This window comes from Chelon labrosus (assembly GCF_963514085.1).
Source record: "Chelon labrosus genome assembly, chromosome: 12".
NCBI classification, from domain to species: domain Eukaryota; kingdom Metazoa; phylum Chordata; class Actinopteri; order Mugiliformes; family Mugilidae; genus Chelon; species Chelon labrosus.
Genome location: NC_140345.1, coordinates 14,580,248 through 14,598,406, shown reverse-complemented (window position 1 = coordinate 14,598,406; position 18,159 = coordinate 14,580,248). Strand labels below are relative to the sequence as shown.

The 18,159-nt window shown below is 42.3% G+C and overlaps 1 protein-coding gene across 4 annotated transcripts in view; it reads right to left on the bottom strand.

The window, feature by feature from the left end:
• The window catches only part of ptprub (protein tyrosine phosphatase receptor type Ub), a 175,724-nt gene that overhangs the window by 108,636 nt on the left and 48,929 nt on the right, over positions 1-18,159 (bottom strand). For all 4 annotated transcript variants that reach the window (XM_084557541.1, XM_084557542.1, XM_084557543.1 and 1 more), the window contains exon 2: positions 9,857-9,988. In XM_084557541.1, coding sequence (XP_084413667.1) covers positions 9,857-9,988 — 132 coding nt within the window. The remainder of the gene's footprint in view (positions 1-9,856; positions 9,989-18,159) is intronic.

Here is an 18,159-nt window from a genome sequence, read left to right as displayed (position 1 = left end):
TTCTGTGCAAAACTGATCCATTACTTTGGCCATTACATGACTTTTTATTAAGATTTGCTCATCCGTGACTTCAAGGTATGAGGGGCCGTTAGGGACATTATTCAGAATTAGCCTCTCACATACACACGTCAAACGCAAAACTCTTACACACACACGTCAAACGCTCTCACATGCACACGTCAAACGCTCTCACATACACACGTCAAATGCAAAACACTCACATACACACGTCAAATGCTCTCACATTAACACGTCAAACGCCCTCACATTTATATGTCAAATGCTCTCGCATATACACGTCAAAATGCTCTCACATATACATGTCAAAATGCTCTCACATTAACACGTCAAATGCTCTCACATTAACACGTCAAACGCCCTCACATTTATATGTCAAATGCTCTCACATATACACGTCAAAATGCTCTCACATATACATGTCAAAATGCTCTCACATTAACACGTCAAATGCTCTCACATTAACACGTCAAAATGCTCTCACATATACATGTCAAAATGCTCTCACATTAACACGTCAAATGCTCTCACATTAACACGTCAAAATGCTCTCACATTTATATGTCAAATGCTCTCACATTAACATGTCAAAATGCTCTCACATTAACATGTCAAAATGCTCTCACATATACACGTCAAAATGCTCTCACATTAACATGTCAAAATTGAATAAAAACGGAAGGCGTTTGAGTAGAAAAGGAAGGCGTTTGAGTAGAAAAGGAAGGTGTTCGAGTAAACTGAAACTGTATTGGTGGTTTGCAGTCACGTGATTCCAATGACGCGCAAATTTCAGATGGGGGGGCAGGAAGTGTCTTGCAGGCAGGATACCGGCAGGACAACGGCAGGAAAATGTTCAAGTTTTGTGTAGTATATGGCTGTACTAACCGGGGAAAACAAAAAAAGTGTCTTTAGAATTCCCAAAGTGGTAACCCACAAAGGGGATCAATTTAAAAAAATGACCAAAAACGGCGACGGACGTGACTGAAAAACTTCTTCGGTCCACGTCTTCGGTCAGAGAGAGCGGAGTCCGACAACGCCTGTGTCTGCAGTGACCACTTCGTGAAAGGTAAGGCTACAGTGATTAAGCTACTTACAGAGCTGGCTAAAACTGTCAAAAATACAGAGCAGGGTATTATAATATTACAACATAGCTATACATTTCTGATAACCCTCTGGAGTTCTAACGTTAAGCTATGTGGCGATCTCCAGTGTCTTTGTTTTTAGCATTTCTAGCTAACGTTAGCTATCGCAACCAGTTGTTCTCAAATTGATGACATTGTCTATCTCTGTACAGTGTACAGAGATAGATTGAGATTGAGATGGCCCTATAGACTTAATATGAAAACGGTGGAGAATTATTTCATAGACTAATAACATGATGTAAACTGCAGTTCTCCCTCCTTACTCTCAGTGCATGGTGTTAATCACATTTATTTTATCTAGGCTGCCCAAGTGCTGTCACAGATGTACGGTTCATCCTGGCTACCAGAGAGGTAAACCAGTGACAGAGGCATCACGTCAACATGAAAGATTGAGGGCCAGAAAAGCTGATCTGACCAACACTGATGCAGAAGCGACGTGCACCGACACCACAGATGCATTGCTCCACCTCCGTGAAATACAGAATAATGCATGGAGGTTGCATGTAGCCATGTTACATTAACTGTTTTGATAACTATGTATCATACCCATGTATTTGTTTACCTCAGAATTCATCCTAAACAATTACCACCACCTTGATGAATACAATTTGTAAATTATACAACTAACCTATCTTACTCCCTCTCATCCTCTTGCCAAATATATTCTATATATGAAACTCCTAAAATGTTTTAATGCTATTACTTGAGTAAATTAATTTGAATCAATTGAGTTACCTTTGTGAGGCTGTTTTTACACAAGTATCTGTTCTTCCAATTGAGTAAAGATGTGTACTTTGGGCTCCTCTGTATATTTAACGTGTTTTTATATTTGTTTTCTTACAGATAGGTATTAAAAATATTTCATACTTTGTCTAGAAACTGTGTCATAATATCCCAAAATCATCCTGATGTACTTACTTCCAGCTAAAGATGATAGACAATATTGAGTTATCATCCTGCCATACTTAATTCATAAAAGTCATTTAAATTGACATCACAAAGTGGCCTTGGCATATTTCGGAAACTCATTTATTTTTTTAGTGATAGATAAGATTTTGACCCATTATGGTCACATTCTATGAAAACCTATGGACATACATGTATAGACATGAGAACATATAAACATTTGATTCATTTTGACAGTGTTGGAGAGTGGGTGATAATAGTTAGATATCCACTTGCACTTTTCCATAGTACAAGATTCACTCTTTCATTTTAACACCAGCTTCAATGGCACATAGAACTGCTCCAACATGTGAGCAGGATTCTGACAATCTGTTGGTAAAAGGGACAGAGAAAAGGAATTATGCATTTACAGATCAAATCTGTTTTTCACAGTGACATGCACAGTGATACTATTAAGTAACAAACAACTAACAGACTGCTTTGTTTACGTTGCTGAGAACCTAATTTAGTTGTGCTTCTCTGCTTTCTGAACTTACTCTTAAACACCAGACAGTCCTCTATGATATGATGCTGTCACATTGTCATGTTCAAACAACTGGACAAATTACTAAAGCAGGAATAAAGGTGGTCTAATTTTGACTGTTTACATGTTGATTTGGTGTTCATTTATTATGACGTACCCAACCACTACAATTGCAATGTGCTGTAACAACTTCTCCGTTGTCCTTAGCCACGACCCACGTTTTCAACGGTGTCTCAGTAGACCTCTGACAATGGTTGACCTAGAAACATTAGGTAGAAACCAGTTAGCTACAGGTAGCCAGTTAGCTTGTAGCCTGGTGCCAGTGGTGCATTCATGTAACGTTACATTAAAGTTGAAACAGCAATGTAAAGAGAGTGAATTACATTTACTCACCCGGGCAAAAATATGACAGGAGTCATTCAGTGCTGCTTTGGATCCGAGGCCGCTGACCCAATCACTTGTATGCCTTCATTTGGCTAGCGGTGTAGGAGGTCGGGAGGATGAATAATTTGTGATGTCGAAGGCCTCCAAACGAGGCAAGTCCGACAACAGGTACGAAAAATCACCTTTACTTAGTGTGTATGGGTCATATCCTACATATTTTTCTACTTCTTAATAATACCTGCTACGTGCAGGCTCACCCTACTCGAGTTTCCATCATTTCTAATTACCGTTCTCCACTTCCTGCCCCCATCATTTCCGCGTCATTGGAATCACGTGACTGCAAACCACCAGTACAGTTTCAGTTAGTTAAGCCGTTTTGCGCATGCGTCTGTTCTTTTTTCGCCTCTTTCAACAACTTCCTTTCCTACTCAAATGCCTTCCGTTTTTATTCAATTTTGACATGTTAATGTGAGAGCATTTTGACATGTTAATGTGAGAGCATTTTGACGTATATATGTGAGAGCATTTTGACATGTTAATGTGAGAGCATTTTGACATGTTAATGTGAGAGCATTTTGACGTGTATATGTGAGAGCATTTTGACGTGTATATGTGAGAGCATTTGACGTATAAATGTGAGAGCATTTGACATGTTAATGTGAGAGCATTTTGACATGTATATGTGAGAGCATTTTGACATGTATATGTGAGAGCATTTGACGTATAAATGTGAGAGCGTTTGACATGTTAATGTGAGAGCATTTGACGTGTTAATGTGAGAGCATTTTGACATGTATATGTGAGAGCATTTTGACGTGTATATGTGAGAGCATTTGACATATAAATGTGAGGGCGTTTGACGTGTTAATGTGAGAGCATTTGACGTGTGTATGTGAGTGTTTTGCATTTGACGTGTATATGTGAGAGCGTTTGACGTGTGCATGTGAGAGCGTTTGACGTGTGTGTGTAAGAGTTTTGCGTTTGACGTGTGTATGTGAGAGGCTAATTCTGAATAATGTCCCTAACGGCCCCTCATATCAAGGTCCATAAATCTGCTCTCACTTTCTGGTTCCGAGTCTTTTTTTTCTTTCTTCCCAAGACATAAATGACTGAAAAAGACTTAAACAGTTCATAGAGAAACGGCGCTCCTCTCAAAAAGGTGAGGGCAGTTTTCTGAAAAACAGCTCCAGAACCTCCTGTCCTTGTCTACAAGTTTAACCATTAATCATTTTAATAACACAACTAATTTGCAAAAGCGGTGCAATTTTAGTACTAACTCGCGTAACGTGGTGCTAAAAAGTTGTAGCAAGTGACATTTTAAGCCAATTACTTCTAATTTCACGTGTTCTAAGGGTTTGGAAATTCACTCAGCCGTACCTAATAAGAGAAGATACATTCACCTGTGCGATGTTTAGGCGGTGTCAGTTTTTATGTCCTCTTGTGGAAGAAGATACGCCACTAATTATCCTGTCACTTGGTCTGTGTTAAATTTTTATGTCATTATCTTTTATTGCCGGAGCAGTGTACAACACGGGAAGTTGCGTACACAAAATGTCTGGGCCTCAACATCAGCCGAAAGAGAAGACCACTGGCAACTCTGGATGTGTAGAAGTCACCGAGACTAACGGTTAAGCAAGTTAACGAATGCAAAGACATGAATAAAGGATATTCATTTACCGTCTACCTATGCCATTTCCGAAAATGTCAGAAAACAGTTACAGTTTGTGAATACGACTTTTCTCATGATCCCGGTAAACATGATCCCATTCAAAGGCACCGCAAGACTGTGAGTGATTTCATTTGCAAGCCATTTGTCATTTGCTGCCTTAAAACGGTACAGCAGAGCTCTTGGCGCGGGAAGTCACGTATACGACTATCGAAAATTACACTTTCAAGGTTGTGAATATAACACGGTTGGGCGGTTGATATGGAGTTTACAGTTGGGAACACAACACATTTGAAAGGAGCCATTCATAAACCACTTATTACTAAGTGGTGAACTACACAGCAGTTAATAGTATCCTTGTTAATCTCGAGATTACATTCGAATAAAGTCAAATACACATAAACCAGCACTGTAATAATGTGTCAACCTGTCCGTACAACTAGACAGGTTTACTCAGACGGCTTTTGTCCAACTGGATCCTACAAGACAAGTGTTCTAAATAAATAGATAAACATGACCACAATTTTGCTTGGTGCACTCATTCATTCATTCATTCATCTTCTGTAACCGCTCGTTTCTGTGAAGGGTTGCGGGGGATGCCGGAGTCTATCCCAGCTGTCATCGGGCGAGAGGCGGGGTACACCCTGGACAGGTCGCCAGTCTATTGCAGGGCTAACACAGAGAGACAGACAACCATTCACGCTCACATGCACACCTACAACCAAAAGACACAGGGAGAACATGCAAACTCCGCACAGAAAGGCCCAGTTGGCCCATGGATTCGAACCCAGGATCTTCTTGCTGTGAGGAATCAGTGCTAACCACCACGCCACTGTGGTGCACTCATTTCCAGTACAAATATAAAAAAAATTCAGGCCTACAGTCTAATTTATAGAAGATAAATGCAATGAAGCCTAACAAATTCGCACTTAACTCCACTCAAAATAAAATTAGGTGTCGGCATGATAGCCAACATCTTTAGCAGCAAACTGTATAAAGTTTGAAACGTTATTATCTGCGTAATGACTCATTTTCGCTCCACAACAGTCGCCTCAATCCAATATATATGGTGAATGCAGACTGTTAGAAGAAGAAAACTAGGTAGAGCAGAGCAGTGTAATAGAGTATTCAACCAGTAGCTTTACAGCTCTGATAACAGCACCTCCCCTACAGCAGACATATCATTCTCCTCACTCTGCCTCAGCCTTTCACAGATGAATCTCAGGTCACTGTCAGTGGCACGGACAATGATGTGTAGCTGGTCTGCGGTGTGCGACTGCGGCCAAGCAGGGGTGAGAGGTGACAGATAGGAAAGGCCAGAATGACACCGTCCTCCACAGCCACCTGATAGAAGAGGCTGGAGGTACAGATGGAGGACCGCATGTGTGTTTTACTGGATGAATTAGCTCATTTAAGGTCATCAGATGGAGTGTGCTGGTACAGTATGTGCCAGATGACCAGGCTCTGACCCTGTGGCAATGCTTACAGCCATACCTCATATTTGGACATTTCGTCAGTCCCATCCAAGTCTATCGAGCGAGTCAAGGGCATTTACATTTTTGTGCTAGCAGCTAATTAAAATGAGCCGGAGAGTCGATCGGTTGATCTGCACTGAGAAACGTACAGACCGAACTGGATTCCAGACAGGCGGACGTGTGCTGCTGGAGAGGAGGCATTTAGGGAAAAGATAGGCCGAACGAGGGATTTGCAACATTAGCATGCAACACATGGTGAGGGAAAAAAAAAACAAAAGAAAACAGGCGGCAGCATATTTCAACACTCTGTTTCCGTGCTGTCAGAGAGTTTTTGAATGACTCAGCTGGATGCTAAAGCCCCAATAACTGCACATCCAAGTGACAGTGTTTGTGCGGCTGCCGAGGTAGACAGCGAGGAGAAAGGCTTGCGTGATGGTTGTTGAGCAATTTGAAGTAAAAGTGTGCCAATTTCACACTTCAAAGTCTTTTCACGGGCTTCGGGAAGTTCAGAAATTCGTCGAAAAATTGGTATAAAGCCTCAAGTGGCTCCAGAGCTGTGAAGAGATTGATAAATTGGCTCAAGATGCATGTGGCAGGTTTACTAGCATTACACCATAGATTGTACATAAAAGGTGGACCTAACCTCGGGGCAACGTGAGCACCGTGCGCTGACGAGGCGGAAGAACGCTAAAATCTTGATTTTCATTCTTGTGCGATACTTATAAGTTTAATGTGAAGTGAAGTACTCTTCTAAAGGAGGAATTCACCTTGAGATAAGTTGTTATGTGCGCTTTTCAACGTGTTAATGAATTCAGGTATGTTACTTTCTCACTGTGGTCATATAGGTCGGCTGTCTACGCTCAACGTCATCCACGGCAGGAATATTTCAGGGGTCGAGGAACCTCGCTTGTATTTTTAGATCAGACACCAGGACCTAAATTCAGTTCTTTAGCCATAGCTCCTCTCTCAGAAAAAAAAAAGCCCTGTGTCCTCCTTTGTAATGGGCAATTTCTCAGCAAACTGCCCCCAGTAGGTGCACTTGATTATTCTTCTTTTGCAGGACTACCAATTTCCTTTGCCTCAATTTAAACATCGGTGATGCACAACAGTGAATAAAGGAACAGGTAACAGTGTTGTTGATGGAAAAAAGATCCAACAAACCTTTTTCTTCAAAAGAATCTGCTTTTGTCAGTATTGCAATATCAACATGAATTGCGAAATGTGGCCGCATTTTCCTAGCTAATTGGCTAAACGGTGTACGTGCATCTAGGCGTACATCTGATGGGTCAAATTTTGCTGGGAGTGAAAACATAGTGGCCCTGCTACCTGTCCAGGGTGTACCCCGCCTCTCGCCCGATGACAGCTGGGATAGGCTCCAGCACCCCCTGCGGCCCTTCTCAGGACAAGCGGTTACAGAAGATGAATGAATGAATGAATGAATGCATAGTGCATGTAAATAAAATAAATAATACTGCGTGTCAGAATGGGTTTTGCGACGTGTTTATTGCGTCTGTTCGCATTGCAGTGATTTATCGGTGAAACCTGAGATTCAGTGTCTAGCTGAAGGACATGGAGAGTTGAGGACAAAGGAAGACAGAAAGACACATTGCCATCAACAGATTTTAGCCATGTTTAATGGATTTTTCCCTTAAGGCACCTGTGATACATTATAATGGATACTGTGGCAGAACCCATAACTTTTCAAACTTAATGAATCTGCCTTTCAGAAAATGAGGTATGCCTCCCATGCAAACGCATTCTTCTTCGCAAGGTCAACGCCATACGCGCCCGACTCGTTTCATTAAAACAGCAAGAGGACTGAAGATTATCAATATCAACCAGACATCTCAAAACTAATTCAGAATAAAGAAGGAAGCGATAAAAACGGGGACATTCTTATTAAGATCTCACTGCGTTCTACCGTCTTTCTTTTTCTTTTCTTTTTTTCAATACTGTTTTGTCTTTCATGGGAGCAGCTCTTAATTTCTCATGGGAGCCACAAGCTGCTGCTATCTCAGCTGTGTTTACTAATCTTCCCTCGACACCCATTTCTCAGCCGTACCAAGTTAATATTGGTCCAATGTAAATAGCCTTATCTCATAAACTCTTGTTATCCCCCCACCTTGGCTGCCCAATGTGATACATGGTTAGAAGTCAGCACGGGGGGATTAAGTCAGAGAGAAAGGGATAAGGAGGAAAACTTCCTATGCCTCTATAGGTGAGGCCATCCACATTAAACAACACAGTGAAAATGTCAACTTGGACCTAATGAAAGAACACCGCTGTCACTATACAGTGACAACAATCAGATGAAGAGCATGAGTAATACATCGCTTCCAGTGCAGGGCTGAAGGATGAGCGGATAATGAATTAAACTGAATTTGTCTCCTGGACCTCGGCACTGATCGATGGAGGGCTGCTGCTCAGAGTCTCGTCCTCATGTGCAGATTACAGCACCTGCCTCCTTCCACCTATGCTGGTTTGAAGGCCCCGGATCGTTGTAAATGCCACGGCAGTAGGTTTTAATTAAACCCAAAGGGAAAAGTATTAATTATCTCAACGCCTGCCGTGAATTGGCTGGTGGCTGCGGGCAGATTCTCACTCGAATGCCGATGATGCGGAGGTGAAGGAGGTGCGGTTTAGGATTAAACGTTTTGGATTTATCCTGTTCGGAATATTTGGATAACCACCCGCAGACAAGAAGAATTTTTACCGCTACAAATCAAAATCACAAGTACCCAGCATTTAATTCGCCCCTTCGGGGTGTTTTTGACCGTTTTCAAAAGCTGTTTGAGTCGATCGTTCTCTAACGGACAGAATGTTCCCAGAGGCCTGTGTTCATTTCTTTCTGATTGTACCCTTTCTTGTCAACTCTTCCTCTTCGTTTATCTATTTCTATATCTATAGTAATGCCAGTCTCGTCTGCCATCAAATAACGCCACTTCTTCCTTTAAGGCTTTTAATATTGTTGCCACTATTAAGCTTGAGAGACCCCTCCCCCCTCCCCCTTCTCATCTACAATGAACACTTACATGTTTTTGCCATCGATTTGTTGAGTTCTCATCACCATATCATAGCCCGACTAATTGGTTATACCCAAGGGAGGTCAATCCCTTAATCAAATTGCAAGAGCGGAAGTAGTTTAACAGAGAGCCCGCTGCAGCCGCAGATATTTCTGCTGAGAAGCTGAAACAGCACTCTTCCCCTTTGTCAGATCCCCGTAGGTATTTGTTAATGCAGGGATGGAGGAGCGCCATATAAACTATGCATGCCATCTCCCTCTGGCAACCACCAGTACAGAGGATGATGGCAGGGAAATGCTGGTTTCCATTATTCCTGCGGGGCTGGTTAACATAAAATTATCCTTGGGGTTAGCGGGAAGCAGACAAAACTGGGGTGAGTGTGTCATTAAGGCAGATGTATAATGGACACCGGACATGCATAAAAACTGATCTGCACAGTCTGAGTTTTCTGATATGCCCGTCACATTAATAAAAACAGAAGTCTATGTATTTCTCAGACGTGAAGTTAATTTTAAAAGAACAAGACGCACACACAAACGGCTGAACTGGATCAAAAAATAAACAGTCTCATGCCCTTTGGACTCTTACTTGCTGTATTTGAGTGTAAGGTTTATAGAGAGTAATCTTCTCATCCACTCTGTCTGCGTACTAACAGACAATTTGATTAAAATGGCTGCAGGGGAGGAAATTACAGAGGAGCAGGACAGTAGAGCACTCACCCTTCAGGAGGTCAAAGCTGGGAGAAGGTGAACTGTTAGTCCGAAACAACAGCCAGTCAAAGTCATCCTCCTCCCCCTGGGTGAAGTCACACAGATTAGGGTCTGAATCCTCTTCAAACGTGCAGCCAGCAGCTAAAAAAAGAAGAGGGAACATTTTAAACAATGGCCATCACAGACAAGAAATTACATCTTTCGTTACAGCAGGGTGGTTAGAAATCAAAGGCTGGACCTGAAGCATGTCGAAGATGAAAATGACCTATTGATTCATCTCTCAGTTAATACTCAAATCGCTCTTTTTGTCTGATCAACAGTCAAGATTTAAAGATCCCTTTACTATCATGGAAGACTAAAGCCCCACCCACATATAAAGTGATTTTCCGGTCGCTAGTGGACGTTTCAGGCTCTGGTTGCCTAGGCAACCCTCTTGTATATTCCCCACCCCAAAAGTTTCAGAGTGAAATAAGACCATAAAAATACTGCTAACGTACGGACGAAGGATGCTCTTCTTGCCGTCACTGTTATGTGTTTGAGAAGAGAATACCGCAACGCCAGCGCCGCTCCATCTGGGATCACCTTGCGGCTGAAAGCCCACTTTGAACTTGGTGAAATTGTTGGTAGGAACCAAAGCCACGGACAGCGCTTCCTTGCGGGAAATGTTTGTGGAACTCTGTGTTTGCGTCATGTGCCAATCAGCCGTCTTACTTGTTCCCACCGGTCGCCGACGCAATGTTGAATGTCAAGTTTTTTTTCCCACCTGGGTTCCACACAAGGTTTCTTCTTGTTAAAAGGGAGTTTATTTCCTGCCACTGTCACCTTAGTGCGTGCTTTGGGGATTTCAGGCCGGGTTCTGTAAAGCGTCTTGAGAATTTGTATTGTTATTGACGCTGTATAAATAAAGGAATAACAAAGCCTTGGTGTTACGCCGAAGTTTTTTCTCTCTCTCCGAACTCCTTCCTTTTATGGAAAAATCAATCTTCTTTCCGCATGTAATGTGCACTGGAACCAGACATCAATTTTGCTGCCAGCCGCAATGAAATGTGCAACAAAACCACATGACATTTTCAGACCGAAGACGTGACCTTGGTTTATGTGAATGTCAACCACAGGTTCGATGTGGATTAGTACTGGTATGAAAGGCCGGACAAGAGCTGCAGCTATGATGGTGGTCATATCAACTTGTGGCCTCTAATACAAATTTGCCACACTTTGCTTTCCCAGAACACAGAAGCAAAATGATCTGCGCTGATTTGTCGTAATGGGACCGAACAACAATCTTGTGCTGATGTACACCCAAACTGCTACCTTGAATCTCAAGTAAAACCGAGAATACTCAGCACATATAAAAGGATTTTGGCTTTTAACAGCATTGATCAGGTTTGTATTAATAGAAACTGTGATCATCAGACTGGTTTGAAAGTTAACTGAGTGAAATTGTTCACATGTGCAAAGAATTCTCTTAAGCAATGAGCTATAATTACTTCTGACAAAAGAAATCGACACCTGGCATAAGCAATAATTGCCCACGCGTCTAAGGAGAACTACCCCGCCATAAAGCATTCAGAAAACAAAGCTCCATATCCTACAGCCCATTCACAAAGGCACATACAAATAGTAATAACATTTGGGGAAAGGATACACTCTGGGGAACGCAGTGATTATCATAATACCTCACAACCTGCTATTCCGTGCGCCAAAAAGCTAATTTTTTCGAATTATATTTAATAGCTATGGCTTTAATGGCCCTCGGGTCCTGAATAATGTGCTTCAGTCGTTACTCTCTGCATCTGTTGCCATATTTCACATTAGTCCATCAGTGTGGGAATTACAGTCTGACGCCGGGCCGTTTGAACGGCTCAGTCATAAGACCAGAGCCTGTGTCAGTAATAATTGGAGCAGGACAGCACGAGACACGGCATGCTAATGACAGGAATAACCACTAGCGGGTCCTGAAGGTGACCCCTGTGGTCCGCAGCTTTATTGCAGCTCATTCTTTTCTATAATCTGCCATTAAACAAATGGTCTCAACGAGACCGGCTGCGGAGAAAAACAATGGAGGCTTCTCATTTTTGACCACTGATGTATATAACAAAGCCACAGCTTACATTCATTAGCAGGTGGTTGCGAGGGTTGGATTGTTTTTTGGTATGTTACAAGCCAAAAAGAAATGTAACTTTTTTTATGATCAAAGGCATTTAAATATCCAGATAATTGTAATAATACTAAAAAAATACCAACATAAATAATAATGAAGTTTTTTTTTTTACCTTCAGATCATGATCTATAAGTGAAACATATTCAAAAGCATAACTAAAGGAGTGGTTTGGTCCAAAGGGTTTAGGCGACTATTAACTGCAACCTTCAAAGGTTCCTTAGCTAGTGCCTGAGTGGGGACCTTTATAGCATGTCATTACCTTTCTCTTTTTCCCCCTCCTTTCCTGTCATGAGATCTACTGGCAACTTTCTCACAAAGACATAAAATGCCCCAAAATTACACTTAACGAGAAAGAATTACCACCTTGCAGTCGTATGCCTCCGCCAACCAGTCAGTCAGTCTGCAACCATATCTCCTATTAAATGCACTTATCCCGTGAAGACTTTGAAGAGTTGATTTAATAAAAGGTATTAAGTGTGTCTTTTTTTTTTTTTGGCTAAATGGAAGTTTCCACTATACTGACGTTTGTGTGATTTCAAGGAATCATTTCCACTCAGAAACACACTGTGTTCACTTCTGGACAATTTTTACAGAGGAGTGCAGAGGACTGATGGAGGCCGTCATCGCGTGGTATCACGTGGTGCAATGGCAGTCATCTGGGGGTCAGTGTGAGCAAAACCAATGAGCTTGTAGTGAGCTACCAGAGGAACTAATACAGGAAGCCCCTTTGTCCTACTTGTCATCCAGAGAGATGAAGTGGAAAAAGACTCCTATTGGATGTTTGTGTGAAAAAAGGTGTCATGATAAGTTTAAGAATTCCTGAGTTGTGGCCAAGAAAGTATTTTGTGAGGTCTGAGTGACCTTCAGCCACCAGATTCTACCCTTGAGCCAGGTATTCCTGAGATATTGAGTTCATGAGAATGGGATGGACAACCTGAAAAAATAATGCATCCACCCACGGCTGCTGTCAGTGCAGAGGTACTGAAAAAAAAGACAGTGGTTAGACATGGTGATGCCCTGTGCCCCATTAAGTGTGGCTTTAGTCCTATGGAGACAGTTTTCACTATCAATTCCCATCTCTTTCCACTACCACCTATAAAAATAAATGCATGAAAGACAAAAGATAACCGAATAGTGATGCTCTGAACCTCATCTTCACATACCTTTAGTTGGTGCAAACCCAGCCCACTGATTAATACCACCCAATATGTGTTCTAGCTCTACGGTTCAAAAGGTTACACTTGGTCCAAGGTGTTAAAATGCACCACAAACACACACTCAGGGTGCCCTTGCCTATAGACAACCCATTACATCACTGGCACCTCCAGTGATTACACGATAACACAGTAGCACATCTACCATCACATATGCCAGGTCCATTTGGAGATAGTAGCAGCCAACCAGGAGCGGGGCGTGCGCGCCTTTCTCCCTCCAGGTTTGATTTATTGCCCCGTGCTGGGCTGTTACGGCACAGATCTGCTGCTGAGGCCAGGGGTTAATTGTCCCGCACCGGGGTCTATTTCTAATAGAACAGCCAGAGATATGGGACCTAACACATCCAAACGCTGGCACTATATTATTCCCTGCTGCTACGGTAAATGAAGCCTGTAGACCTCCTCCCTACAAAAGTCTCATCATCCAGAAGAAGGAACCCGGCAGATTCCCGGCAAATGTCATCTCCTCAGAAGACACTGGGAGAGATCCAGATCATCTATCATGGCTAACACACTCCCTCTACTGCCTCTTCCAGAGGACCAATGGGTGTGTGTGGGGTGTCAGCGGTCATTTTGCACCTGAATAATTACAACGTCATTTAGTAAAATGGCCAGTGCAAAGTCAGACTCCGCCAAGGTTTCGTGGTTAAGACACAGTTTGGTGGGTGACGTATGTGTGTACAGTAAATGTACAGTAATTCATTTTGTTGCATGTTTTATTGTTAATTTGTGCACAGAGATTAAATGTTACCATGTTATTTCTGGGAAATAATTTCCTAGAAACTATTTGTTTTCACTTGTTGGAAGGATTCAGACGTAGTCATACGCGTCGTGTGAGAGCAACGGAGTTGAGTTTGTTTACAGGAAAATGGCTCTGATTGGTTGAGGGACTATCCAATTGCATGCAGAGGTATTTTTTCTCTGCACCGGGGATGAAATCTAAAGGGCACGTTATCAGACTCATATTCCGAGTCTGGCTATGCAAGGCTAATGCCCAAGGCCTTTCAGAATCAGCTGATGAACTACTTCTTATATCTTTTGAAAAAATAAAAATAAAAATCTTATTACGGTTTCAACTATGTGAAGCACTTTGTTTGAAATCTGCTGCGTAAATCTACTTTATTGTCATTTATTGTTAGTATTACTGGCCATGCTTCCAAGTATTTTGTACTTTTTTTTTTAGCTGTGGTTTCTTGGAAGCAAAATGGAAATTAATCATTAACAATCACAGAGATCACTTCTTTTTCCTCTTCTTCTTTTTTTTTTATTTGGACTGAATATCAGTTGACAGAAACATGCCGGGGATGTTCAGCAGTGCCAAACCAGCCAGCTGTGGTGTCATAAGAGGAAAGTGATGGTGCCGGAGTTAATTTACACACCAGAGTCAAAGAGATTTGTGTCTTTGTTCAACGCTAATCGCTGTGTTTACTGTGCGTTTACACAAAATCTCCCCAGATCAGCAGAAGTAAATCCACATACAACCTCTGTGACTTTATAGCAAACCGAAGTAACCCCAGATTTACGCTGTGGAAGTGAGGCGCCGCACTCAGTCAGAGGATGGACTCCTCTCTCATCTCATAAGGACATAAAAGGAAGTGGCAACTTGTTTACCAGGCACTCCAATTTGCCACTGCGTTCGTGAGGATACGTAAAAATGCTCCCTCATTTTATGTGTGCAGTTAATCGTGGCTGTGTCGCGTGTAGCCATTCACATTAGATTTGGTATCTTGTCTGGTATTTTCTTGTATAATCCCCTGCCTCGCCACAGTATCTAATTAGAGCGTCAGCAATGAACAGTGGATATTGTCAGTCTCTGTTTATCCCCTATATTTGCGCATGTTTTAAGCACAAGGAGGCTGGTCTAAGCTTATTAAAGGTGCCACCGCTTCAAGAACTTCTCACTTGAATAAATCATAAACAGGGAGGGGATGAAATTAAAGTAGTGGCTGAGCCCTTTCACCAGAGCACCGCTAACAGACAAGGTGTTGTTGATATCTTGAGACCACCCAAATGAATTCTGGACAGCCGTCGCAATCTGAAGATGCACACACTTTCTCACTTGAAGCATTTCAAAGAAAAAGATGGACATGCTTTTAATAACAGAGCGCAATACTTTGATCTGAAACAGCACAGCTAATCTTATCGCTGGCTCCTAGAAGATTCAGACCAGCGAGTGAGCAGAATAAAACAGCAGAGTCCAACACCACATGGCTGTGTTTGTACAGATTGTCAATTAGTAGTACTTGTTTGAGTACCAAATTGCCATATCGGCCACTCACCGGGGTAGTAAAAAGCTGTATGAGCGAGTACTGGTGTGAATTAGCTCAAGTGATGTAATTTGGAGGGTTTCATTTTGTGCATGACCAGAAACTCTGGGCCTCTTGACTAAAGAGCTCACTGGCGGCATGAAACGATAAATATCTTAAATCCTTGACGTGTTATGATACTGTTTCCAGGACCGGGCTCCAGTGTCCCATCTGTGCATTAAAAACAGAAAATGTAAAGCGACATGGATAAAATGCTCTGTCACAGAAATATCACAAAGTCAATACGTGATCGGACAAATTAATTGAGGGATTAGTAATAGGCAAAAAAGTAGAATATATATATTTTTGGTAAAGCCAGCTAATTGTAAACCACAATTTCCTCAATGCAACAACCACATAAAAATCCAGTGTTCTGTGAATCTGTCCAGTTCACTGAACCTGAGCTCAGACTACGGGAGTTTCTAAATCCATCCTGATTTTGCATCGCAGATATTCTCCTCTCTAATCTCAAACTGGCACGCCGTACATGATTTATAAATAACAGTACAGTACAGGATATTATTTAGAGTTGTGTGCCACATGAGGTGATGCATTAAATGCATCATGTGATCTCACTGGGAAACCGATGTAGACGATACAGAGACTGTGGGTCCAGGGGTCGTCAGCTACACATGTGAGGGCCAGACGCTCTTTTAAACTAAAATAAAACAAATATTGTATCCTAAGTGATATACACTCACCGGCCACTTTATTAGGTACACCTGTCCAACTGCTCGTTAACTTAAATTTCTAATCAGCCAATCACATGGCAGCAACTCAATGCATTTAGGCACGTAGACATGGTCAAGACGATCTGCTGCAGTTCAAACCGAGCATCAGAATGGGGAAGAAAGGTGATTTAAGTGACTTTGAACGTGGCATGGTTGTTGGTGCCAGACGGGCTGGTCTGAGTATTTCAGAAACTGCTGATCTACTGGGATTTTCACGCACAACCATCTCTAGGGTTTACAGAGAATGGTCAGAAAAAGAGAAAATATCCAGTGAGCGGCAGTTCTGTGGGCGCAAATTCCTTGTTGATGCCAGAGGTCAGAGGAGAATGGCCAGACTGGTTCGAGCTGATAGAAAGGCAACAGCAACTCAAATAACCACTTGTTACAACCGAGGTATGCAGAAGAGCATCTCTGAACGCACAACACGTCGAACCTTGAGGCGGATGGGCTACAGCAGCAGAAGACCACACCGGGTGCCACTCCTGTCAGCTAAGAACAGGAAACTGAGGCTACAATTCGCACAGGCTCACCAAAATTGGACAATAGAAGATTGGAAAAACGTTGCCTGGTCTGATGAGTCTCGATTTCTGCTGCGACATTCGGATGGTAGGGTCAGAATTTGGCGTCAACAACATGAAAGCATGGATCCATCCTGCCTTGTATCAACGGTTCAGGCTGGTGGTGGTGGTGTAGTGGTGTGGGGGATATTTTCTTGGCACACTTTGGGCCCATTAGTACCAATTGAGCATCGTGTCAACGCCACAGCCTACCTGAGTATTGTTGCTGACCATGTCCATCTCTTTATGACCACAGTGTACCCATCTTCTGATGGCTACTTCCAGCAGGATAACGCGCCATGTCATAAAGCGCGAATCATCTCAGACTGGTTTCTTGAACATGACAATGAGTTCACTGTACTCAAATGGCCTCCACAGTCACCAGATCTCAGTCCAATAGAGCACCTTTGGGATGTGGTGGAACGGGAGATTCGCATCATGGATGTGCAGCCGACAAATCTGCAGCAACTGCGTGATGCTATCATGTCAATATGGACCAAACTCTCTGAGGAATGTTTCCAGTACCTTGATGAATCTATGCCACGAAGGATTAAAGCAGTTCTGAAGGCAAAAGGGGGTCCAACCCGGTACTAGCAAGGTGTACCTAATAAAGTGGCCGGTGAGTGTAGTGTAATTTGATATATTACTCTTCCACATTTATTAAATTTTTTGTTATTTATTAGCCTTTCTCAGTTACCTGTACCGCAGCAAGTGGCAACTTGTTTATCAGACACTCCAATTTACCACTACATCTGCGAGGATACGTAAAAATGCTCCCTCATTTTATGTGTGCAGTTAATCGTGGCTGTGTCGCATGTAGCCGTTCACATTGGATTTGGTATCTTGTCTGGTATTTTCTTGTATAATCCCCTGCCTCGCCACAGTATCTAATTAGAGCGTCAGCAATGAACAGTGGATATTGTCAGTCTCTGTTTATCCCCTATATTTGCACATGTTTTAAGCACAAGGAGGCTGGTCTAAGCTTATTAAAGGTGCCACCGCTTTGACAACTTCTCACTTGAATAAGTTAAATGGTGTAATTTTTTGTTATTTTTTAACCTTTGTCTGTTTTAATAGACTCATCATACCTGTACCGCAGCAAGCCACTATGGGGCGATTGTGTTTTTTTTAGTCAGATTGAGTCATATTTGTGAGGCTGTCAGTGGGTCAATTTCGTGCAACATTTTCTTGGCTTGTCCCAAAGAGTAGGACAAACTGAAGACATTGGCCATGTATGTGCTCACCATGCTCGGATCGATATACACCTGTAAAGCTTTGTTCTCAAAAATAAACTTTATGAAAATGCATGAGAGGAGCTGACTATCGAAACCGTCTTTGGAGGA